The 27,259-nt window shown below is 33.4% G+C and overlaps 1 protein-coding gene across 2 annotated transcripts; it reads right to left on the minus strand.

The window, feature by feature from the left end:
- Positions 1 to 19,367: 19,367 nt before the first annotated feature.
- LOC132618109 (glutamate receptor 3.7-like) lies at positions 19,368 to 24,781 on the minus strand. 2 transcript variants are annotated; one of them, XM_060333167.1, is made up of 6 exons: positions 23,945 to 24,781; positions 21,819 to 23,149; positions 21,143 to 21,420; positions 21,009 to 21,040; positions 20,464 to 20,870; positions 19,368 to 19,923 (listed from the first exon to the last, which is right to left on the minus strand). In XM_060333167.1, the coding sequence occupies exons 1-6, from the start codon at positions 24,201 to 24,203 to the stop codon at positions 19,513 to 19,515; spliced, it is 2,718 nt and encodes a 905-aa protein (XP_060189150.1). In that variant the 5' UTR covers positions 24,204 to 24,781; the 3' UTR covers positions 19,368 to 19,512. The 2 variants fall into 2 exon arrangements, with proteins under 2 accessions (XP_060189150.1, XP_060189151.1); XM_060333168.1 differs by having other exon boundaries at positions 21,819 to 23,141; positions 23,945 to 24,081.
- Between the last annotated feature and the right edge of the window lie 2,478 nt (positions 24,782 to 27,259).

Consider the following 27,259-nt stretch of genomic DNA (forward strand, 5'->3'; position numbering starts at 1 on the left):
GTGTGAGTGACTTTGTGTATTTGTCCCTTGTGTTGTTGTTGTGAATACAGTGATTTTGGGACTTTCTTTCTTGTGAGGGCATATGGATTACGATAGATTGGTGATGTTGAAAAATCCAAAGTTGAGTCAACTGAGCATATCTAGTAAGCTAGTAGTTTTGAGTCACTTATTGAGACTTGAGTGTTGTTGCTTGATTATTTTAAATCTCTATTGCATTCTTGAAATTGTATTTTGAATGAGGGAGTTATTTGGTTGAAGCTTCACATGCTTGTAGCCTAATTGTTGGTACCAACCAAAGTCATGCTTTTGTGCTTAAAATAGATCCTCATTGGGATTTTTTGTTTTAGTTTGCTTGAGGACAAGCAAAGACTTTAAGTTGGGGGTGTTGATGAGTCGTGAAATTACGCGATATTCGACGCTAATTCCTTAAGCTTTTGTGACTCCTTAAGCACGTTTGTTGTTACTTTTTGTGTTTTTATGTTGTTTTGTAGGAAAAGATGCCCGGAGAGCATAAAAGAGCAAAATGGATCAAAATGGAACAAAATAGAGCAAAACAAGCCAAGTAGCTGAAATGAGTGATCGGAAGAAACCAAGTGAAAAGAAAGTCAAAAAGAGACCAAACTGGACCATTTTGCAAAACTGTCAAAACTGGACAGTTTTGCAAAAACGGGACAGATTTGCAAAACTGTCAAAAGTGGACAGTTTTGCAAAAACGAGCAGAATTGCAAAAACAGAAATATGGGGGCAGATTTTGACATTTTTTGGACTTGGAAAAATAGAGGGCAGCTACAAAAGAGAGATTTGGGGCATATCATTTTCATCTTTTGCCATTTTGCAAGTTTTGGAGGCTAGGGTTTTCACCTACACCATTGGAAGAGAAGATTGAAGCACTTTAATGAGATAATTCTTAAACCTTTCTTCAATTCCTTGTTTTGTATTGAATATTTTAGTGTGTAGTATTTCATTTCTAGACTTGAATCTCGTTTATGAAAGTATTCTTGATTAAAGTTTGGATTGAAACTCTTGTTTTGCTTATGTATTGAATGATTTTTATTGCTATTGAAGTGGGTCTCTGTTGATTTAATTAATCTCGTTCTTGAATGTTTCCAAAGGGATTAGCTAACCCTAGGACTCACCCATTTACTTAGATTGAGCTTGGAAGAGAAAATCTAGGTTGGGAAAGATTAATTAACAAGAATTTGGGTCATTAAACTCATCTAATAACTTGAGCTCGGAAGAGGATAGTTACTTGAGGTTAAATTGATTGTGCCTAATATCACACTCTAAGGCTTGGAAAAGCTTAGAGTGAAATTCATTGATTTGGTTGGAAGACTTTCAATGAGATTTGAGAAATCATTATCTATTGACACAAACCCGCTCTTAGTTGTAAAATCATAAAATACGTTGGATCGTTACTTGAGTGTAATTTCCTATTATCCAAACTTGTGGCCATTGATCATTTTACTTGCTTTCTAGGTTAGTTTACATTTCCGCATTAGTCATAATTTTCTCAAAAACCCAAAATATTATCTATCGTTTGGCTTTAGCTTAGTTGGTGAAAGTTCCTTACTTTCTTAATCGCCTAGCATATTGTTCCCTGTGGGATCGACCCCGACTCATAGTTGGGTAAATATATTGCATACGACCGTGTACACTTTCTCTTTGAGGAGTGTATTTGGACGTTATCAGTGGTCATGCTCTTTTGAAAATTAATTAATCTAATGAAGATGAATACTACAAGTATTATAGATAAATGTAAAATGAAAGAGGGTGAAGCTTATGGCATTGATTATTAATTTAACTACCCACTACTAAATTAAACCCCATTAATTTGCTAAGGTTCGTCTAAATTTTAAAAAAATAAAATAAACTAAAGCAATATAAAGGGTTAGTTGCATAATACAAGTTAAATGCATAACAAATAAAATAAAAGGGTAATAAATATCAAATGGGCTGGCCCATTTGGGGATTGCTGGACCCATTTTTTTGTTAGGCTTTGGCCCAACAAATTCTTTATATTGGTTGCTGCGGATCTGCTCATTACTGGGCTTCGGCCCAGTCATTTTCAGACTGCTGCGGGGCTGGACACAGAGGAGAATTGTCGGGCTTTTGGCCCGACACAGGATTGCGGAAGAAGAACGAGTCCCTCGGACTCATATATGATGGTCATGCATAAGAATGAAAGGAAAATGATTAGTACACAATTGACAAATAAGGTTAAACACACACAATGTAAATAAAATGGATTAGTGGAGTGTACTTGCAATATGCAAACGCCTATTAAATGTAAAGAGGTATACTGGCCATATTATTTGTTCACCAAAAACCGTCACAGATCCCACATAACTATCGATATACACTAGACAAACAGATCACTTGAAGACAATTAGGAGTCTTTAGAGATAGGGATACTCTAACTCAAACACTTATTCATACACAAGCAGTTCCCTGTACACAAACCCCTAGACTTCTAATTCGTTAAGATATAGCAACTTCCATCAGACAAAAACAATTCCTAATCATGAGTTATTTTAACAAAAACACCTTACCATATGCCATAAATCAAACCAACATATGTACCAAGTTCAACATTATTCTTTAATCATTATTCGAGGATTTCGACAAGATTAACCGATTAAACTGAAATATGCATAACGGATCGACTCAAGAGAAAGTAATATCATCATAATAGATCATACATCAATAAGGCAGTCCTCGGGGCTTATCTATTTCTATGATTTGTTTTACATGTATCACAAAGCATTTATGCAGGTTCATAATATTCAAGTAAAATCTCGAAAAGAAATCACAATGTCTTTTAGGAAAAACATGCCTCAGATAAATATTAGTGACTAGAGCAGGATTAGTCATGGTTTAAGCCTAAATCATTTTAGAACCTATCTAGACTACAAAACATGTAATGGATGATCCCAGGTGACGACTTCACAAACTAACACACATAACACAATAATAGGACATTTAAAGAGAATGCTCAAGACCAAATAAGATGATGATAAATAAACAAATGAAAACCCATGTGATTTGATCCATGTTACTTAATAACTTAAGCCCAACAAAGTCATATCCCTGTTTTGAACAGAGGTCCATGAATAGAGAAAGGGATTTAACGTCATTCACACACAATGGTATAACTAACTATATGGGATGATGCTCTCCATATACACTAGGTATACCATCATATTCATATTAGTATAGGTGTACAGAATTGAATATATTTGGTATATATGAGTATGTACCCTCTATATACTATAGCCATTCAATCATACAAGAGAAGAAGTGGGAAAGAGCAATCATGCTAAGTCACATTGCATGCTTTAACCAATACAAGCAACCTCACAGTATCAAACTAACTGCCAGTTTTATAGCCTATGATAATACCCAATTCTATGTTTTAATTTAATTGCTTGCAGAAGCAAACCAAATAGAACAACAAAGTATTTCATATCATAAATATGGGGCAACAGTCACCAGCTTCCCTCATTGCCTTAACAGAATTAGAGCAATTGTGGGTGCATTAAAACATTCTAACCAGCCGATTACGCTAAACACAGAGCTCAGTTATAACTATATCGAAGCAGTAGCAGCTGACTTAGCACTACACTCTTATCAAATGAAAACATCCATTCCCTTTAAAACTAGTGGTTCTCTTAGGATGTTATCGACATCATATCACAGCAACCAACAATTAATAACGACAGACACAATGATGGGCATAAAACAGCGGCAAAATTCAACTAATGACATGTTTGAGACATTATGCAAAAGGGATTCCCAAGAAGGAGGACACAACATTCAACCAACATCCACCTGATATACATACTAAATCCATATTCTATTTGGCACACGATAGATGTATGGAAAACTGCAGGATGTACTAAGAAAGAGGGAAGGGTGAAAATATCTTAACCATATTTGCTTAAGAGAGGAAACAACATTGGGAAAATCAGCCCATTATTTAGACACCCTAGATCAAAGAAACTTCAGGATTTATTCCAAGACTAACTAGGCTTCCATTTAGATAAAAAGCAGAGGCTGAACAGATTCTTTGGTACGCAGTATAACATCAATTTCTATCCATGGAAATAACAAGCAGCACATTGAAATCCTTACTAGCTCGTTTGATCGAACAACATCTAAATCTGCTTACTTAACAAATAACCTGTAAATCATGATTAACTAGAACACGACCAATATATAATGCACACTTAGCATAAACAGTCTGGATCAAAATGGCTTCGAAAGCATGTTTATATGAACAGACTAAACATGGTGTACCTCCTAATGAATGCAACAGCAAACTAATCACCACTATTAAATTAGTTCACATAACCACTAATTAAAATACTAGTCAAATTGATTTATATAATCTTTATTCCTTTTCAGACTAAAAATCAAGATCGAACACAAACATGAAATCAACACAAACAAACTATTCTAACACATATACATATATTAGACTACATGCACAAATCACATGGAAACAGCAAAATGAACTAACACAGAACCATTAATCCTAAAGTAACATGAAATACACCAAACAATAAGAGAAGAATCACCTGCTTTGGGTGCAGCGAAGTGGGTACGGGGTTTTCAGATTTACCTCGACGACTATCAAAACGGATCTAGAAAAACCCGGATTCACAGCAACGAACAGACGAATAAACAGACAAACAATTGTGTTAATGTTTTTTGACTCGATATTTAGAATTGTCACAACCACTGCAAACTTGTTATTTTTTTAAGAGAATTTCGGGGTTTCAGATCTGTTCTTGTAAGGAAAATTTTAGGTGGCTCAAGAACTTGTATTTTCAGAGGGGATTTTTCTGGGTTTTCCATCCGTCCCCTTTTTTATTTCCGACCACAACTATTTATAGGGCTTTTGTGTTGAAGAAGGAGAGAGAGGAGCGGGGGGGGGGGGGGGGGGGGGGGACAAGACGAATAGGGGAAGTGGGGGTTGCAGAGGAAGGGAGCGTGGGGAACAAAGTGAAGTGGTGTGACAGGCGCATGGGGTGTCAGAAGTATGGGCATGGATGGAGGCGTGGGAGAGAGAAACAGTGGGGTGGCGATGGGTGTGGTGGCGAGTGGTGGCGACAGATGAAGGTGGTGAAGTCAGACGCGTGGGGGGTAAAGGGAAATAGATGAGGAAAGGAGCGGCGGCGAAAGGGGAGGAGGCGGTGGTGAGGAAGTGGGTGGCAACGGAGAAGAAGGAAAGGAGAAGATGAGAACGGTGGAAGAGAAAGAAAAATGAAGGGAAACCCTAAAAAGGGTTTCCCTTATTTTGACGAAAAATTGGATCGGACCCGGTCCATTTGTGGACCGGGTCAATTTTAGCCCGGATATTAAAAGAATAGGCTAATAAATTAAAACACGGATCATTCTAAAAATTGAGGTAAGGGATATGGACTAGTCCAAAAAATATTAGGAGTTAATCGGACTTTGATTTGGGGTCTGGTAAGTCAAAAAATGCGGACCGAGTGCAAGAAATAGTTTGGCTTCTAAATTTGAATAAAAGACCCATTTCGATTAACGATGTACCAAGGGTGCCAGAATATCACCTGGTACGAAAATGTGCAATTGTAAAAGACCTGGATAATAAATTATATGCTGTTGCAATGACCATGCAATAATATTTTAACAATAAATAAACGCTATAATTTTAAATGTGCGAAATAAGTGTGATGTGTATGCGGAAGTTGATAAAATGCCGAGAAATGCCAGTTTCAATAATACTAAATAATCGTAGCAAATGACTAGCGGTAATAGTACTGCTAATAATGATAACAATAATGATAATGGTGATAATGATAATGTTGATGATAATGGTGATAAAATAATAATAGATATAATAATAATAGTAGATAACAAACATTGATAATAATTAATAATAATAAAGATGATAATAATTAATAATAAGATAACAATAATAAATAACAATTATTGATAGTGACAAAATGTTAATAAATTAATAATAACAATAATAGTGGTAATAATAATGATAATAATAATAAGAAATAATAATGATGATAATAATAATAAATAAATAACAATTATTGATAAAACAATGACAATAATTAATAATAAAATAACGATGATAATGATGATTAATAATTGATAACAAAATAACGTTGATAATAGTGATTAGTAATTAACAATAATAATAATAATGATAATGGAAATAACAAGAATAATAATAATTAATGACAATTAGTAATAAGAATAATAATAATAGTTATTAATAATAATAATAATAATAATAATAGTAATGATAATAATAATAGTTGTAACAGAATAATAAAACGCCGTTATTGATAAGAGACTAATAACTATAGTAAACATAATATATATTATTATTTTATTTTATTTTTTTGAAAATATTAGAAGCGCAAATATGTATTTCGGAGGAGAGGCGGGACAAAATTGGGTGTCAACACCTTATATGTAGTCAAAATCATCAATGTTATGCCTATCACTCTTGGTACCCAATTTTACCTATTCCACTAAGGAGAGTACAATGAATAATTAGCTCCCGCCCATGAAAACAAATGATATGATTTTCTCTTTCATCTCAATATTAAATTTCCTTTGCTGTTTGCAATAGAGAATATATAATGCATGGGAAAAGCTACAATGAACACCACATCAAATAATACAATCATACATATCTCAACATAAAACTACTTGTAATGAACAAAAGATCATAATAAAATAAAAAGATTTATTTTACCTCTAAAATCATATTTCTCTGTGATAACTGCATCCAATGTATTATAGCCTAAGCGATAAGCAGTCTCTGCAAAGAAAAAAAACACAAAAGACGTTAGTGTTACTGGGAATGAAGCAAACTGAGTGAAATTTTGTAACAACTAACATCTATGACATATTCATTATGGGTTTCTTTATAAATACTTAAATAGCAGTCAAATGTTAACACTTGTTAGGTTGTTAACATGATAGGCTAAAATTCAGCATCCAACAACTATTTAAATTCTAACCGGGAAAAATAAAATAACTAAATATGTGTAAAAATATAGAAGGATAAGACCTAAGTATTTGAATTTGAATAGAGAAAATATACTTGAATTATGACATGATTATATTATAAAATGGATAATACCACACAATAAAAATTATATATGGTGGTTCTTTTGTTGGTAAAGGAAATGTAAATCGTGGTTTTGGTATATCATGCACAGATATCGTTTTCTTTTCAATTTAATATATTTCCTTCTAAGATGATAATTACTATAGAAAAACATAACAATATTTTTGAAAAAAAATGCTACGAAATCTTAGGGATTACAGTTTTTATCTAGCCTTCTAGGTGTAACAGGATAATGAAAAAGAAGTTCAATTCAAGTTCAATTCAATCCCGATTCGATTTTTTTATATCTCAATTCAAAGTGTTACATATTTCAATTCAAATTCAAACTTTCTTATCTCAATTCAAATATTACTATCATCTTTCAATCTAAATTTAAATTTAAATCATATATTTTCTCAACTTAAATGTTTTTATTACAATGTTTATTAACTTTGTCTTAAAATTGTCAAGTGCCTTAAAACACACACACACACACATATATATTTATACTCCCTCTGTTTCAATTATGTGAACTCATTTGACTGGACACGACATTTAAGAAAGAGTGAAGACTTCTGAAATTTGTGGTTCAAAATAAGTCTTGAATATTTATGTGGCTGTAAATCATTTCATAAAGTGAATTTGTTTCCAAATTAGGAAAGAGGTCATTCATTTTGGTACGGACTAAAAAAGAAATAGGTTCATATAAATTGAAACAGAGGGAGTGTTAAATAGATGATTTGAGATGAATGAAAAAAAAAATGATAAGCATCTGTATTTTGAAATTGAATAGAGTTGGAAACTATTCTAATTCAGATTTAACATCAGATTACGTGGAGAAGAATTCTATAGAATTTTGGGTTCTATAATATATCAACTACGAAAATTTAGGGTTATCTATAAAAAATAGTTTAAATATTAAGTTGTTAATTTAAATTATAGGTAGTTCTTAGTTATTACAAATCTTACTAACTTTGTCTTAAAATTGCCAAATGGCTTGTTATTAGCTTGTCACTTGACTTAACCACATTGCTAGTACCTCTCCTATATATATATATACTAGTTTTCGTACCCCCGCGATGCGCGGTCGTAGTAAATTACAACAGTGTTATGTCTTATTTATAATATCATATCAATTCTTATTGCTTCAAATTTAAATTGATATATTTGCTAAGATTTTTATTTTATATAAATTAGTTTCCAATACTCCTCCTATATGTGAAAAATAAATTAAAGGTTGTTAAAATGATTCTTTAATACCCTATTAAGGTAGAAAAAAAAAAAAGAATCCTTGAAATATAAAATTTATAACGATTTTCTTTCAAAAATATTGTTTCCAATTATTTTATACCCGCACAATGTGCAGAAAATATTTAAAAGACCAATCATACATAATTGTGATTTTGCCTGCTTGATCACATCAGATTCTATTGATTAAATAAATATCTAACCGTCACCTTGCTTCTCAATATAATGTAGCCAATGATAAACATGTTATAAAATATACAAATCAAATAACATTTCAACGAAAATCCATATCATAACTATATATTTCACTCTTGCTAATTAATGAAAGTTCTCTATTTCCCAATATCAGAATGTATATATTTTATTTTATTTTTAACGTTATCTTTTACTATTCAATTATGTAGTCTTATTAATAGGCAGCTTTTATCATAATCTCCTTGTAAGAATTTCTCCTCTCAAATTCAAATGGTCTATCCTTTATTTTTTGTAAATTTTGATTGTTTTACTTGTTATTCTTCTTTTGTTCTTACAATACCATACATTTTTTTAAACATTTCATGTGGCTTTTTATGATTTTCCACTTGTTTTAATGCGAAGTATTTAATAAAAAAAACTCTATAAAATCTAAAATTAAATAAGTATTTTATTTCATGTTTTCTTAATGCAATGAATTCAATAAGATAAACTCTATGAAATTCAAGAAAATGAATTACTGACATGCGAATTTTTATAAAATTACCATTTGATTTAATATCTTTTCCCATTCCTCAAATACTATTTATTTTTTAAGTTTTATTCTATGGATGAAATTCTTAGTATTATGTAGTCCCTCTTTTAATTTACTGAATCAATGTTGAAGTATAAACAACCTCATATTATCCCTATTCTTCTCTTTATACATTCTCTTTTCTACTACATGATAATTATTATTATTTTCTAATTTAAATTATTGAATTTTACCTACATGAGAAATTTGATTGTATTTTTATTGTATTGCTTGGAATTCTCTGCTTGATTGATCATAGGTATCACTTTTTGATAAAAATTTAGAAAACTCTCTCACCTATAACTTCAAATAAATCCTACCCTTGTATATTTCTATAACATTCTTTTTATTTGTTTGTTTCTTTTATCTTTTTTTTTTTTAATTATTATTATTATTATTATTATTATTATTATTATTATTATATTAGCGATTGCTTGATATTATTACTTTCCATTTGGCTTAACTACATAGAAAATTACTCTCCTATACACATTCTTTTATTTTCCTTGAAAATTACACTCCTCTTTCGAAAAAATGAATTAAAAAGAAGAATTCTGCATCCACCACTCATTTCTACTCTTTTTTTTTTTTTCATTTTCTTTTTCTTTCAGACATTATCCTACCGCACATTTTCACAATCACATTCCATTGAACTCTTTGAACGTTATAATATGGGTTTGTAGCATTCCGTAAAAGTTTATATCTTTAATTCATTTTCAAATTGAAATTATTTATCTCAAATCAACAAAAGAAATATCTTTCAAATCAAATTCAAATTTCTTTTTATCTCAATTAGAATACCTTTATATTTCAATTAAAAGTAAAATTAAAATTTAAAATACCGTTTCTCTCAATGATTAATTTAAATTCAAACAGTTTTATGCTAAAATTTCAAATTTAACTCTTACCCTTTTCCGTCTAATTACTCTTGAACTTTTTTATCAACAATTTATCCTAAATCATTTCTTAGCGTGGAACTATCATTCTAAACATGTTTGAAATTGAGTTTCACACAATCTCTTCGAAGAATATTCTCACTTTGAAAAAAGTAGCTACATCAAAAAATGAGAGAAAATTTAATGACTTTACATTTAATCCTTCCTTTCTATAAAAAAAAAAAAATACTTGAGATAATCGGATGAAAACATAATCTCTTTATTGCTTAACTTATAACATGAATAAAATGTATAACAGAATCAAAGAATTCATTTATTATTATTGCATATTATTGTGCATTTTTATTGACTTAGTAAAAAATGATAATGAAAAAAAATATCATAAGAAGGAGAAAAACGAAAAATCCTTTGGTAATTCTTTTCTGGTCATGTCACCACATCTCATTAAAAACTTAATTTGGCCTTGCCACCTCAACCACCCTATATCTTAACTTTTTCTAGTTTTTCTTCCTAATTCTGCACCATCATTTGCCATTACTTAATAATATACCAATTTTCACCAAAATCTATGAATATATTTTCATAAAATATGAACATAGAACGACTCACTATGAACTATTGAATCTATATCTTAAATATGCAAAATCATTCATGAAGAGGAACTAAATAAAGAAAAAGTATATGTGCCTTCCACTCTAGAATTCAGTAAGATGGCAATAATGCTGACAATTTCCCTACCCCCAACCCCTTGCTTAGAGACGTATATCCACTGTTTGTATGTTAATTTCTTAGCTTACACATATAAAGCGTGTTCAACGGGTTCATGAATTGAATTTATTAAACAATACAAATAAGTGGTAACAATATTTAACAACAACTACAGAAACAATTTCCTTTGCAGGTTTGTCAAAAAACAGTAATGAATAACACAAGTTGACTACCTTTTTGAACAGTTACCGAACCTCTTCTACGGGCTTGAACTTTTTCTTGCTTAATGATGACAACATTCCCTTCATGTTTTACAACATTTACGTGCATGAGAATGAGGTAGACCCTTATATTTTTCTCGAATATTAAAAACTCGACATGTTTGATATTGCCAAAAAAAAAAAGATCTTGTTATTATGGAAGAATTTCATATATGAAACAGTACGTTATGAGAAGAATGTATCATTTTTTTCATATTAAATACTTTCAGCAAAACTTATGAAGAAAATAGGCGGGTTTCATATATTTATAGATACAGTATATGCTAATGATAAAGAGAAGAGGCATGATAAGAAATTAATGTGGATAATGATATTAATTTTAAAAACAATACTTATCTTCAAGGGAAAAGTTGAGAACCAAAAGGAGTCTACAGAAGTGCTAAGTGCCGTTCATTTTTTTTTTTCGTAAACCAAATTTTTTGTTTTAATTCAAAATCAGATTTGGTATTTGATTAATAAATAACTCTTTTGTTAAAAGATATATTTAAGTTTCACAGTCCTATAATTACAATACTATTGTTAAGGATAAAGTCAACCACTGTTATCTTTCAATTTTAGTTTAATTAAATGTGCTTTTTGGCTATTAAATAGTCTATTTTTAACAGATATGCTTGAGTCTGAATAGTCATAGAATTGTGATATTGTTAAGGATAAAGATCGCATTTAATGTTTGCTAAATACGGCTAAGTATGGATTGATTTAAATTCAAAAGTTTGACGATATTATTTCTCTGATTCTGTTTCCAATTTGGAGATTGATTACAATTAATAAGAAACTTTCAGGTTTTTAAAAATATATCTATTTTCATCTTAAATATTTTTTAAAAAATGGTTTTATTTTCCAAAATCAAACGACTATTTTCCCTTTTGTTAAATTCTGTTGATCTTTTTTTTTTTTTAAACAAAATTGTTATGAGATAAATTTTCTCATATATAAATATAATAAATTTTCAATATCAAATTGAAATAGAACATCAGATGACTGGAGATACATTTCACAGATTCTTTGATTCTAAATATACGTGCTATGATAATTTAGATTTATCTTAAAAATAATTGAATTTTTTTAATTTAAATTTAAATTATATGTTATTACAGCTCATAATAAATTGTCTTAAAATTGCCAAGTGGATCTCCACGTTCGTTGTGATCAGTTGTGAAAGCAATACTAGTAGCTATGCAGTCAACTAAGTCAATTTGACCAGACTAAGTCAAATTGACCAAGAACAAGGCAGTTAAAGAGTATTAATACTTTTAACAACTTTTGATGTTCAACTGAAAAGCTTTTCATATGATATATATGGATAAAAGTCTAACAAACTTTAATCTGTTATAAATATCCAACTAGTGGATGGATATCCATTAATTTGGAAATATCCCAAAATATCCCAAATATCCCAAAATATCCCAAAATATCTCCTTTGTATGTTGCTCCTATAAATAGGATGCACAGATGCAATGTTGAAAGAGAAGAAGTAATATAATCTGATATCTCTCTACATATTCTCTCTACATATTTCTTCTGTGTATTTACTTCATAGTTTTATTTTATAACACGTTATCAGCACGATGCTCGCGATGAGGGGGTGTGTTGTGAACTTGAAGTTCCCACATCGCTCGCACACGGGATTGTGTGCGTGCTTATAAGCTGGGCCTGAAGCCTTTACTCGTATACGCGTTATAAAACCGTGAGGAGCCTGAAGTCTCCAAAGCAGACAGTTTATACAAGTGAGCTATGGTGCCTGGTGGCCCTCCTCCTTCGTATACGCATTTGAAAACCGTGAGGGGCCAGAAGTTCCCAAAGCGGACAGTTTATACAAGTGAGCCAATGGTGCCTGGTGGCCCTCCTCCTTCATATACGCATTTGAAAACCGTGAGGGGCCAGAAGTTCCCAAAGCGGCTAGTTTATACAAGTGAGCTATGGTGCCTGGTGGCCCTCCTCCTTCGTATACACGTTTTAAAGCCGTGAGGTGCGCCAAAGCGGACAATATGTACAAGCAGTTTATAACACGACACACCCCCTCATCGCGAGCATCGTGCTGATAACGTGTTATCCATAGCTCACTTGTATAAACTGTCCGCTTTGGAGACTTCAGGCTCCTCACGGTTTTATAACGCGTATAGAGGGGGGAGAGGGCTTCTGGCCACAAGTCCCCCATATATATTGTCCGCTTTGCCCATTAGCTCACGGTTTTGTTCTAGCTTCAAGCTAAACACGTATAGGAAGGAGGAGGGCCACCAGGCACCATAGCTCACTTGTATAAACTGTCCGCTTTGGGAACTTCTGGCCCCTCACGGTTTTCAAACGCGTATACGAAGGAGGAGGGCCACCAGGCACCATAGCTCACTTGTATAAACTGTCCGCTTTGGAGACTTCAGGCTCCTCACGGTTTTATAACGCGTATACAAGTAAAGGCTTCAGGCCCAGCTTATAAGCACGCACACAATCCCGTGTGCGAGCGATGTGGGAACTTCAAGTTCACAACACACCCCCTCATCGCGAGCATCGTGCTGATAACGTGTTATAAACTGCTTGTACATATTGTCCGCTTTGGCGCACCTCACGACTTTAAAACGCGTATACAAGTAAAGGCTTCAGGCCCAGCTTATAAGTAGCAAACTTTGAATTCTACTCTAGAAGTAGTAAGCCTATGTATTTTACTCCTGAAGTAGTAAGGTTTTTAATTCTACTCCTGAAACAACTCTGAAATCTACTCCCGAAGTAGTAGAATTCAGAAATTTACTCCTGAATTAGTCAACCTTTAAACTTTACTCCCAAAGTGGTAAAACTTGAAACTTTACTCCCGAAGCAGTAAAACTCTGAAACTTTACTCCTGAAGCAGAAAGAATTACCAAAATATCTGAGAAATACTTTGAAGCAATATTTTTTTGTGTTTGAGCAAAATAACGAGCTATTGATGAGCGTCGTATTTCAAGCACATTTAAATAATCAGGTTTCATTCCCCGAAGTGAATGAACAAATGCCACAACTTATCTCCTGGAGGGATAAAATACAAGGAATGTAGATGTTATATTCTGGTGGTATGAAATTCAAACATTGCTACATGTACCTGTCGTACGTCGAAACATATTTCTAAGGCAAAAGGAAGAAGAGTAGAATGCTTTCTCCTATAACCACATTAATACATTATGGTTAGTTGTTATTGATTTCCTTGAAGGAAATAACAATTAATGTATTTCTTTATGAAGGATTTGATTATTATGTGTTTGAGCTTAGATACAAAATACTCAGTTAATGATGAATCTCCCTGAAGGAGATGTTTGAAATATTGAAGTTTAGAATTCAATGTTTATTTCGTGACACCAGTAGTGTCGAAATTTGCTTTAATGGTACCAGAAGTATTTAAGAAATATTTGGTAATAGAAATTAATGATCAAAGGCTCCAGAAGAGCTAATTATTTATTTACAAGTATCATGACACTAGCAGTGTCCAAATAATATATGATTATGGTGAACAAATTGATGTCTCTCGAAGAGCTTATATATGATAGTACCATTCATCTCAAATCATAATTATTTCGATCGGAAAATAAATTATAGTAAACATGAAGTTTACTAGCGAGAAAAATGGTCATCATATTGAGATTACAGATGATTGGAAGATTGAATATCTCCAACTTATTACGGGTAGGGTCACGTGTGTAAAGCGTTACCCGAGCATGATGAGATCGCATGTCACAATAAACCAGAAGTTTTGACATAAAATTTCATGCAATAGTAAACCAGAAGTTTATTAAAGGTAATAGCACTCGTCATAGTAAACTTGAAGTTTACGGGTACAGATAATTTTATCAGTTGACAAGACCATTTTGATCGTCCTGATTTAAATCTGATGTGTTAATTGAGTATTAAAAAACATATTGAAGAACTAGAAGATTCTTCAAGAATTTGTTTGTGTTGCTTGTTCTCATGATAAGTTGATTACACCAGCTAATGTTGGGACTGAATCCACAAAATTCTGAAAAATATAAAAGGTGAATGTGGGCCCCTTCACCTGCAATGTGATGTCTTAAATAGATGCATCTATTTAAGACAGTCACATGTATGTTTATTGTCAACTGGCAGTTTGACATTTACAAAGTTGCTTGCTCAAAATAATTGAGTTGGAAGCACAATTTTCAGAATATGTAATCAAGACAATCATCTTGATAATGCTGATTTATATCTAAGTTGGTTTGGAATTGGATGCCTCCATAATACAGCTAAACCATTGCTTATGAGAACAAAGTTTCAGATGTTGGTCTGAGATATGATATATTGCATACAACAGCACTTGTATGCTTCAGATCAATAAATTTTGATAAATTCTCCCCTCATATTTGGTTCAGGGTCAGGAACTAGATATTTCCATCTTTTAGCATTTGATGTGCGGTACATGATTAATGGATATACCATGATGCACACAGATGAATTTTTCCAAAGAAAATGGGGACATATGTCACTAAAATAAGGGGGAGAGAATAAGCAGCTAAGAAATATGTTGTGAATTATCATCAGTATGATCCTCAGATAATTCAAGTCAAATGCTGGAAGCATTTGCTGACCCAACTATTTCATATTTCATCTGCAAAATGCTCTTAATGTCCCTGAAGGACAAAGTCTTCAGCGTGCATGGAGCATGGTAGACCAATCGGTTCCAAATATAATAATCCTTGAAAAGGGGAGGAGCAAATGATCATAATAAGGAGGCAATGTGCTCTTGAAGAGCTACGACATAACACTTCATAAACCTTATAGGAGGTTCAGGTACCTGAAAATAATGAAGTGATGAGATCTCAGTAAGTTATGTCGAATTGCGAACCGATACAACATGATATCTTGTCGACAATATACAATATAGCGCGCAATATTGTATAAGGTTGTGAGGATTTGATTTCTACGTCTCTTAAAGCATGTTGACGTAGAATAATTACCAAGTAAAATGATCCATCTTGGTAAACGTAATGTTTATTGGGCCAGCAGTCCAAACAACAGAAGATGTCACATTATTTATACTGATGGATGCTGTCACGGCCTATGTGGCGTACTTGATGAAATTTATATGAAAATTCCTGAAGGATATAAAATGCCTGAAGCATTTGGTTTAAAGTCTCGGGAAATGTATTCAATCAGATTACAGAGATCATTATATGGTTTAAAACAATCAGGGCGTATGTGGTATAATCGCCTAAGTGAGTACTTGATAAATGAAGGATATATAAATGATGCCATTTGTCCATGTGTTTTTATTAAGAAAACAAAATCAAGGTTCATTATACTTGCTGTTTATGTTGATGACATAAACCTCATTGGAACTCCAGAAGAGCTCCAAAAGGCGATTGAATATTTGAAGAAAGAATTTGAGATGAAAGATCTCGGAAAGACAAAACTCTGTCTTGGTCTGCAAATTGAACATTTCGCAAAAGGGATCTTTATCCATCAATCTGCCTATACTGAGAAAGTTTTAAATCGGTTTTACATGGACAATGCGCATCCTTTAAATACTCCTATGGTTGTTCGCTCACTTAAAGTGAGCAAAGATCCGTTCCGATCTCAGGAAGAAAACGAAGAGCTACTTGGTCCTGAAGTACCATATCTTAGTGCAATAGGTGCACTTATGTATCTTGCTAATGCTACAAGACCTGACATAGCATTTTCTGTTAATTTGCTAGCAAGATATAGCTCTTCTCCTACACGGAGGCATTGGAACGGGATTAAGCATATATTGCGATATCTGAAGGGAACTAGCGATATGGGTCTGTTTTATACTAACAAAGGTAGTACAGATCTTGTTGGTTATGCAGATGCAGGTTATTTATCTGATCCACATAAAGCTCGATCTCAAACGGGCTATCTGTTTACATGCGGAGGTACTGCTATATCATGGTGATCGACCAAGCAGTCCATTGTTGCTACTTCTTCAAATCATGCTGAGATAATCGCTATTCATGAAGCAAGTAGAGAATGTGTGTGGTTGAGATCAGTGATACATTTCATCAGAGAAAGATGTGGCTTGAAGTGTGATACAAAAATACCCACAGTATTATATGAAGATAATGCTGCATGCATAGCTCAATTAAAAGGAGGTTTCATAAAAGGAGATAGAACAAAGCACATTTCACCAAAGTTATTTTTCACACATGATCTCCAGAAGAATGGTGATATTGATGTGCAACAAATCCGTTCAAGTGACAATCCTGCAGATTTGTTCACTAAATCTTTTCCAACTTCAACCCTTGAGAAGATGATATTCAAAATTGGAATGCGAAGACTCCGACATCTGAATCTTGGTCTTCGTCAGGGGGAGTGAAATACACGTTGTACTCTTTTTTCCTTAACCAAGTTTTGTCCCATTGGGTTTTCTTGGTAAGGTTTTTAATGAGGCAGCTCTCAAAGCGTATTTCTAGATATGTGCACTCTTTTTCCTTCATTAGGACTTTTTCCCACAGGGTTTTTTTTAATAAGGTTTTAACAAGGTACATCATCTATTAATGGACATCCAAGGGGGAGTGTTATAAATATCCAACTAGTGGATATCCATTAATTTGGAAATATCCCAAAATATCCCAAATATCCCAAATATCCCAAAATATCTCCTTTGTATGTTGCTCCTATAAATAGGATGCACAGATGCAATGTTGAAAGAGAAGAAGTAATATAATCTGATATCTCTCTACATATTCTCTCTACATATTTCTTCTGTGTATTTACTTCATAGTTTTATTTTATAACATAATCAAGTTAATTCAAGATGATTGACTAATTGTCTTTTTGTTGGAATACTACATACTCCTTCCGCCCATAACAAGTGTCACCTTAGCCAAAAAAATTTGTCCCATAATAAGTGTCACCTTAAAATATCAAGACATAAATTGGTTAGTTTTTTCCAATTCTACTCTTAGACAATAAAGTAACATCTAAAATTCTAAATGATGATTGGAAAAACCACATATTAACTTGTTATTGTTGGATTCCCAATGTCAAAATATTTACTTCTTGTGCATGCTCTAATCAAAAGGTAAAAGTAATTAATTTTTATTATACAGGGGTAATTTGGTAAACTCCACATTGCATTATTAGTTTCTTAATATGCATGTTTTTGGCTAATGTGACACTTATTACGGGACGGAAGGAGTATTAGATAGGACGCCCGTGATGGATGGCAGGCCAGACGAAGGCACATCATAGAGAAAAATTGGTAGGCTTCTAGGTGGACAAAGAGTGCACATAATAGCTTAGACAAATCTCACATAGGAATGAGATAGTGAAGAGCTTTATGTGAATCTCACATTGAAATGAGATAAGGAAATTGAAGAGCTTTATAAATAAAACAAGTTCATATGGTACACACACGTTGGACATGATGACGGCATAGTCCAAAGGACAAATCCGTGAGTTTGTTGGGCCAAAATGAACAATACGTGCCATGGATATGAGTTATGACAAATATGGTATCAGAGTAGGACTCTCCCTCAGTAGGTGGTGGGACAAGCCTCAGCAAGGACACTGAGTCCTTAAGGGTGGATATAATGCCCGTGATAGAGGCGGCTAACAAGGGCGGGGCACAAAGAAGGACTAACAAGCTTGTAGGATGCCAAGCTTTTAAAGAAGGTGCACACATGATACCTTAAGTAAATCTCATATTGGAATAAATTGAGAAACTAAAGAGCTTTATAAATAGCACAAGTTCACATTGATACATGCACTTTTTGAGTTGATGATGATGTAATTAAGGGACAAATCTGTGAGGCTTGTTGAGTCAAAGCAGACAATACGTGTCATCGACTTGAATTGTGATAAATATGGTATTAGAGCCGAACACTCCCTCAGTATGGTGGTGGGCAAAACCTCAGCGAGGGCATTGATCCCTTAAGGTGGGTTGTATATATGTAACGCCCAAGACGGAGACGACGGAGGGACTAATAGGCTTCTAGGCTGCCAAATTTCTAAAGAAGGGATGCACATAATACATTAGGCAAATTTCACATAGGAATGAGATGAGGAAAGTAAAGGGCTTTATAAACGCATAACACAAATTTACATGATGCGCGCGCTTTTGGGCTCGATGATGACGTAGTCCAAGGGAAAAATCCGCTAAACTTGTGGGCCAAAGCGGACAATAATACGTGTTATGGGCTTGGGTCGTGATATTTGCTCCATTCCATTTTATGTAGTACTATTTTCTTATTAATCCGTTAAAGAAAACGATATTTTAACAATTTAATTCTATTTTACTCTTAGTTAATAATGTTTGCATATTGTTTAAAACCACAAATTAAAAAAAAAAAATTCTTTCTTTCTTTAAGTTCTGTGCTAAATTAAACTACACCACATACATTGAAACAAAGGGAGAACATAAGAAACACTGGGAGAAACTGAGAGCTTTTACATTATAATCCTGCATAATTGGTATAGGCATTTGTACAAAACATATAGTCTCTAACTAGTAAGTATCACTAAATCTCAGTCACATGTATACTCCACTTCAATAAGAAACTATTTGAGCAAAGATTATCCATTTGTTTGAGTTTGAGAACTATCATGTTGACCAAAAATTCTTTTGATGGCTTCTTCCTTCTCATCAATAAAGTCAAAGAAACTGTAGATCACCTGTGAACATCTGGTGTTTGAGGGAGAAGAAAGGCCTGCAACCTTCTGCTTCCTTTTGTATCGTATATATTGGCGGATAATTCTAAATAAAAAGACTAACAAAGCAAGGACAGTGACAGCACCAGATAAAAGATAGAGTGCCCAAAAGCTGCTCAAGTGGAGCTGGTTAGGCTCCGAGTCTTTTCTCCTATCTGTTGGACATCCTAATCGGCAAAACCAGTTGTCGTGTATCTCTTGAAGTTTCCCACTCTCGGCCAGTTTGAGGATTGCTGTTGATATGTCTGCAGCCAGAGGAGAATCCTTTTTGAAAGCCTGCATTTCGAACGAGGGTAAAAGACATTCAGTTAAAAGTATAAATTGAACATAACCATGCAAAGAGAATTGAATTCGCGTTTTCATCCATAATTTAAGACACTCTTGCCAAATTTCTTGTTATTTCATGATCAAGTTGCCAAGCTAAGGGGCCTCTAAATTGAATTACTTTCTCAGCCCTTCTGCTACTAGTGTAATAGTCACAGTGGCGTAGCTACTACATATACTGAAAGGTGGTCAGTTGGACATCTTTCATTGGAAAATTATGCACCAATCACTTTTTACCGGAAAATTATATTGGGTATATAGAAAATAATACTGTCTATATAGGTCAAGAATTACTTCATATAGATATACATTAAAATCTTAAACAGCCTTATTCCTGGCTTCGCCATTAAATAGTCATGACTAAGTCCAAGGTTGTCAATATGAGACGATTTCACACTTTTGCACCCATTCAAGTTATGCAATAATCTACGAGGTATCTAAATCAGAGGCAAGTTTAACTAAATAAATGGTGCATATGAATAGACCACTTACAAAACCCCATACGCTCTTAGTAAATGGTCGACCAATGATCCCAAAATCAGTACGATTTTGAAGGAACAGCTCCATGTATGGAAGTTCATCAACAATTGCCATCACTCCTCCATTTCCTGAGCCTCGTCGCAGAGCAATTTCAAATTCTTCCGGGGAGCGTAGAGATATTAGTCTTGATGGAGCTATGTTGAGAATATCTTTCAAATAGCTATAAGCAAATGACCCAACTTGATATCCAATAAGCGAGTTGCTTGTTATCAAACTTTCAATCCCTGTGATCGGTGATGAAAGTTGATGTACAGTAAGGATGGATGTCAAACTTGCTGTATAGCTTGATGAGATCACCAGGAGTAAGAATAGCCAAACCACCATTACCATTCGACCAAGAGTGCTTACGGTATTTTCTTCTGGAAATTTACAAAATAAAGTTACTTGCCTGTTAGAGGATGGCTAATCATACGACAAAACATAATTTGAGCGTGATTCTTTTCATATACTAAGATCAAGCGATAAGAAATAGAATTGATAAACCAAATACTGCTTACGGTTTGTTTTGAAAAGTGTCGAGAAGCTGAACCTGCATAATATTTGTAAAGAATTAATAAGACTTCGTTGAAATGGTGTGTGCAATCTTATTATAATAAATTAGATACAAGTAATACTTAACATAGGGACTCACAGGAACATTGTTATTATCTGTCTCTTTGGAGGACCACGAAAGTCATCATTGACGCGATGCTCGAGTATCCAAATGACCACCGCTATTATAAGAAATGAAAGAGCTGTAACACCCCACATTTCCAGTGTAAAAGGCTTGAGGAAAACCCAAGCACTTGTTTCTGAATTATCTACCGGAGCTACTATGACAAGGCCTGTAGATACATAAGGCTGAGTGAAATCAACCATCCTTGTCCTATTTGTGACAATAGTAATGTCTCCAACGGCTGCATCAAAAACCTACAATCAACTTCAAAAGAATGAGCTACAAAAGAGATAGGTGGCAGCATGGGAAATTTATTCTTGTTATTTACATTGTGCAAAGTATTTTGTATAGGGATGATTACAGTTTTGGACCGCTCAAAAGAATAACAGCTAGCAAATGTATAAGTTTTATATATTAGGCATAAATATACTTATAAATATACATATTGTATACACAAAATATACATATAATATACATTATAAGTGTATAGGTTTTATATGTTTTGGCTAGCGCCCATTAATCTCGGCCGACAGGCCAAAAATAAAAAAAAAAGTCTTTTTTTAATATGGAAGGGGAAAATTAGTAAGAAACAAGAGGCAAGCTTTAGATGACATTTGTTACTCCTACAGAGAGATGAGCATAATATACTCACATCAGCTGCCACCATATCCACAAGCTGATCATAATTTGGATTGGCAAGACCAGTACCAAATGGGTCAAATCTGAAAGGAACATCATAAGGCACAAGCTTTTGCGCTTCATCAAAGAGATCTATGCAATAACCTTGTGCCTTGCGGCTGCTGACATTCAATGTCACAAACTCAGGAAAACTGGCTCTTCTTGGATATCCAATTCTCAAGGGTCTTCCATCATTAGCAATAACCCAACCACGCGGTGTTTCGCTCTTCCCACCAGGCCAAGTTACAACTCTGAGATTCTGATTTAACCTGTTAACAGCTGTTTCTTCATTTTGTAGTGCTTTTGGAGGTAAAATCGAGAGACCAGAAAAATTTGACCAGTAACCAACTGTGCGAATTTCCTGTTGTGCAATGTTAATGACTTCATAACCGTTACCAATAAGATTTCGGTCAGGACTGAAATGAATCTTTCCTGTCAAGCCAGTGAAGTTTGTTTTTGATAAGATATTCATTAGTAGTTCTCCATCATCAAATTCTCTAAGTTTCCCAAGCTTTAATTGATCACTTGTTGTACCGTTTAACATATTGCTGAGAGAAAAGCTTATGTTGCCTCCCTGTTGAAGTAGGTTATTAATCGAACGTGCAACCACCCACACAGTATCATAGGCATAAAGACCATATGCAGTCAATTCTGAGCGATACAATTTTCTCCAGCGAGACAAAAAGCCCCTTTTCTGTGTAGTTTGTGGAATATAGGGACGAAGGCTAACTACTCCTTCAAGAGTGCTCAGATAAGATCTGTTTTTTGGGGAGAAAGAATCTAAAGTGGTAGAAAACCAATCAGTCATAAGCCACACATAATTACTGCCAGTCATTTTCAGCTTCTGGACTGCGTCGAAGAATCTTAATTGAGAATCAGGGTTAATATGCACAACAAAAACACGAGGTCCTAATGATCTCGACTGATTTAGCACATAAATAATGTCAGTGAATTCATAATTGATATGTAACGGAAGCTTATAGGAGATCTTTGCCATTTTCTTAGCAAGTGCATCATTTAAAGCAGCTATGCCATTTCTCCCATAGTCGTCATCCAGAAATATAGCAACGACTTCTTTCCATTCGTAAAAGTAGACAATGTCGGCAACAGCTTCCATTTGGTACAAATCGCTCTGTGTGGTTCGAAGAAAAAATGGGAATTGGAGGGAAGAGAGTGTTGGATCAGTGGCAGCATAAGAGATAAGAGGAACTTGAAGACCATTAGAAATGAAAGAAATCATATGAGCTATTGCAGAAGACTGTGGACCAATTATTGCTACCACTTGCTTCTCAATTACCTGTAAAGCTGACAAAAAGAATTGGAATCATAAACTGTGCTGGAGGGATACTTGAACATGAAAATCAACTTTAGGATGCAATATATGTCTTGGTCTTGGTCACTACCCAGTGTAATCCCACAATAGTGGGGTCTGGGGAGGGTAAGATGTACGCAGTCTTACCCCTACCCGGGTAGGGAGGCTGTTTCCGATTGACCCTCGGCAACCCTCCTCCTTTATCCGGGCTTCGGACCGGCAATGTGAGCGAGCTCACAATATATGTATATAAAGCAATCCATTTTCTTTTTTGTAGTCGCTGACTGGAAAGAAACATTGCAGATGCTTATAATGTCTTTTATATTAGTTGGCTTTTATTGTCTGAGTTTGAAGAATTTAGTTCTCTCAATAAAGAACCATCAATTTGATAATGAAAATCATGGGAGCTTAGAACAAATTTCAAGAGTACTTGGCATGGAAACTGGAAAAAAGTTGGTTTTCACCTCCTTCATAAACCAACTAGAACATCCCCTAAATTAGAGAAATCAACAACTCATAACAACTAAAATAAACAAAAGTAGCAACAATAACTATTGAGAATTAGTGGTTTTAAACTAGTAACCATTATTAAAACTAGCTAAACAAATATGACTAGTGGAATGTCACTACAGGCTTGTCAAGAGCTTTTGGTGAGCTAAAAATACTACGACAAGCTTAGCCCACTAATTCAAGTTTAATAATTAAAAAATAATTTTTCACTAACAGCATGATAAACATTAAATTAACCAAGGAGAAAGAGAGTAAAAAAAGAGGCAAATAACATGTACCTGCAATGGACCCCTTAAAGACACTGCAATCAGAATCAGTCAGAATCAAATCAAGTTTAGTTCCATTCAAAATGCTGGGATCCCCATTGATATCAGATTCTGCTAACTTCATAGCAGTCTTTGCTGCCCTGCCTATAACTGAATTAAAACTGAATACTGCACCAACATTCACAATATCAGGTCTTTCACAGTTCCCACGTTTATTTTGCAGTCCCCAAATGAAAACAAACAGTGGTAGCACTGCCCCAAGATTCTTCATTCCACCACTTCAAGAAACACTGAAAATGGATAAAGTTTGGAACTTTACTCAAGAACCATGTAGTTGATGAAGCCCCTTTTATTTTATTTTTGCATTTAGAAAAAAGGAGTAACTAGTTTCAAGTCTGTCAAAATCAAGAAAACAAGACCCTTTTGGATTTTAAAGGTTTCTAGAGTTGTCTAACTTTAAAGGGCAAAAGAGATGAGAGAAAAAATGGGAACAGAGTTTGTCAAACATGAAAAGGGAGAGGATATTACTGCAACAATGTTAAGTTTCAAGTGGGAAAATGGACAGTCTAAAATTGAGAAAAACATGATGATATAATAAATTCTTGAAACTTCAAACTAGTGAAGCAGCCTTGAGAAATTAGAAGGAGAGGTGCTCCAATAAGGTGTCTTTAAATGAATCCCCTGCAACTAATTTAAGAGAAATGAAGGTCCCACAAGGGTTAGACCTTGTGTAAAATAACGAAAATGTTCCACAGGGGAAGAAGATTTGATAGAATCTAATACTCTACTATTGGAAGAAGGGAAAAAGGCATCGAATAATTGGATGAACTGACAAACATGTAGCATAATGATCTTGTTGCAATTTTACTAGATATTTTACTCTCTTTTACTCCGTACCTTTCCTTTTTCAAATGTACACATTGCTACAAAGAGTAAGTTGTCTCAACGAATTAATGATAGATCTACTGACAACAGCAACTCGTACTAAAAAAAAAAACTGACATAATTAATACATACATTATACATATTGATTATCATTTTTATTTTCACTATAATATAAAATACTAATACCCAAAAAGGTACGTGAGAATTTATTTAATGTGTTGCTTGAGATATATTGCGAAATATAAACAAGTACCACAAAAAATAAAGCACCTAAATAGAAAAAAAATACCTTGTTACTAAATCATACAGTATAATAATTGGTGTACTTTGAAGTTAATTAATTTTTTCAAAGAGTAAGAATTTCTAATAACTTTGAGCTTAAGAATTTTATGCTTCTTGTATGTTTACGAGTAATAGGTATTAAGTGGCTGCCGTGGATAGTCTAACCACTATCATTTTAATTGCGCCAATTGCAGCTTATCTTTGTTATGGAACGTGTAAGTTGGGTCATGGGAAATCCAGAGGAGTGGTTGAAACATTGCTTTCATCCAATAAACCGTTACGTCAACATTAGTCTTGTTTTTTATTATGGTTCTGTAATTTCACCCGACTCTTGGTCTCCTCTCAATTCCACATACAAGATGGTGAGAGTTTTGCATGTACTTTCTGGGAACATTCCACTCTTTTAAGTAATATTTTGTTACTTTTATTATCAGTTTTACTTTCCTTTTTTTGGCCTTATTAGTACTAGAACTAGAAAGCCAAGAAAATGGGCTTCTACTTTTAACTTGAGCCAAGTGGTTACACGGGTTAACACTTAAATCTGTCCTTACTTTTGATGTGCAATTGCTCAAAAGTTCGTTAATTAGGGCGGGGGCTAACTGAATAGGAAGGAACAGCAGAAGTCATATGCATATAAACAAGTGGAAGAGTATAATATTTAATTTACGGAAAAGGTCCAAAAATACCCCTGAACTATTGAAAAAAGCTCATAAATACCCTCCTTCCACCTTTTGGTCTAAAAATACCCTTAAGGTTTGTTTTTGGCTCAAATATACCCCTTAAACTAACAAAGTTAAAGTTAACTCTTTTAAAAAGCCAAATGACATTTTGTGATTGGACACATATATTATTTAATTTAAAAATTAAAAAATATGAACAAAACTGATTTTTTTTTTGCATTTTGTGAATTAATCAACGAAATATGTTTTTTTTTTGCATTTCGTGAATAAAAAAACGAAATAGGAAATTATAATTTTTTTTTGCATTTCGTGTATTGAAAAATGAAATAGGATAAAAAAATTAATTTTGTTCATATAAAAACAAAATTGGAAAATATATTTTGTCCAATTTTCCAATTTCGTTTTTATATGAACGAAAATAATTTTTTTTATCCTATTTCGTTTTTTAATACACGAAATGCAAAAAAAAATTATAATTTCCTATTTCGTTTTTTTATTCACGAAATGCAAAAAAAAAAAACATATTTCGTTGATTAATTCACGAAATGCAAAAAAAAAAAAAACAGTTTCGTTCATATTTTTAAATTTTTTAGTTTTTAATTTTTAAGTTTCCACACAATTTTTTTTAAAAAAAATATGTAAATTACGGAATTTTATTATTGGCAATCTTTTTTTTAAATCTGGAATTTTAAATTACTGGAAATTTATTATTGGCAATTTTTTTTTAAAATTTGGATTTTTTTTTAAATTACGGAATTTTATTATTGACCAATTACAAATTGCCATTTGGCTTTTTAAAAGAGTTAATTTTAACTTGTTAGTTTGAGGGGTATATTTGAGCCAAAAACAAACCTTAAGGGTATTTTTAGACCTAAAAGGTGGATGGAAGGGTATTTTTAGACCAAAAGGTGGAAGGAGGGTATTTATGAGCCTTTTTCAATAGTTCAGGGGTATTTTTGGACCTTTTCCGTTTAATTTAATTAAAGTTTGTACACTCCATTCTTACAAATTTCTTTACAATTTTTTTCCCTATACCCTTTGGTCCGGTCCTTCCCTGAACCTCGCGCATAACAGGAGCTTAGTGCATCGGGCTGTTTTTTTTTTTTTTTTTTCATGGAGTGTCAATTGAACTAGTTTTGAGGCAGAATAGAATATGTAAAATTTGAATATTTCAAAAATTATAAAAAGCTAAAATTTCAGTTGAAGACAACTAAAACAAAACGTGACAAGAATGAGACAGAGCATACAAACATGAAAATTACAACAGAATACGCAAAGCTAAAAGGGTTTGGGCTTTTTTTTTAACAATACTGACAGTGACGTGGGGCATGATTCTGGGTTCTTAAGGTCTTTAATAACTACAGCTAAATTATGGATTCTAAAAGTCTTTACTCTTTAAAAAGGCATATCTTCGGCTTTTGTGGACTCAAATGTAGGAATAGTATGTCAACTTTGTGATTTTGGCAATTAGTAGTGTACT

Source organism: Lycium barbarum, chromosome 11, assembly GCF_019175385.1.
Source record: "Lycium barbarum isolate Lr01 chromosome 11, ASM1917538v2, whole genome shotgun sequence".
Classification (NCBI taxonomy): domain Eukaryota; kingdom Viridiplantae; phylum Streptophyta; class Magnoliopsida; order Solanales; family Solanaceae; genus Lycium; species Lycium barbarum.

Bases quoted from the DNA above. Each gene is read 5' to 3' on its own strand.
- LOC132618109 (XM_060333167.1), bottom strand. From the start codon at position 24,203: ATGAAGAATCTTGGGGCAGTGCTACCACTGTTTGTTTTCATTTGGGGA. The intron at 23,150-23,944 runs GTACATGTTATT...TCTTTTTGTCAG, and splicing joins CTTTAAGGGGTCCATTGCAG to CTTTACAGGTAATTGAGAAG. The intron at 19,924-20,463 runs GTAAGTGGTCTA...TTCGAAATGCAG, and splicing joins CTAAGAGCGTATGGGGTTTT to GCTTTCAAAAAGGATTCTCC.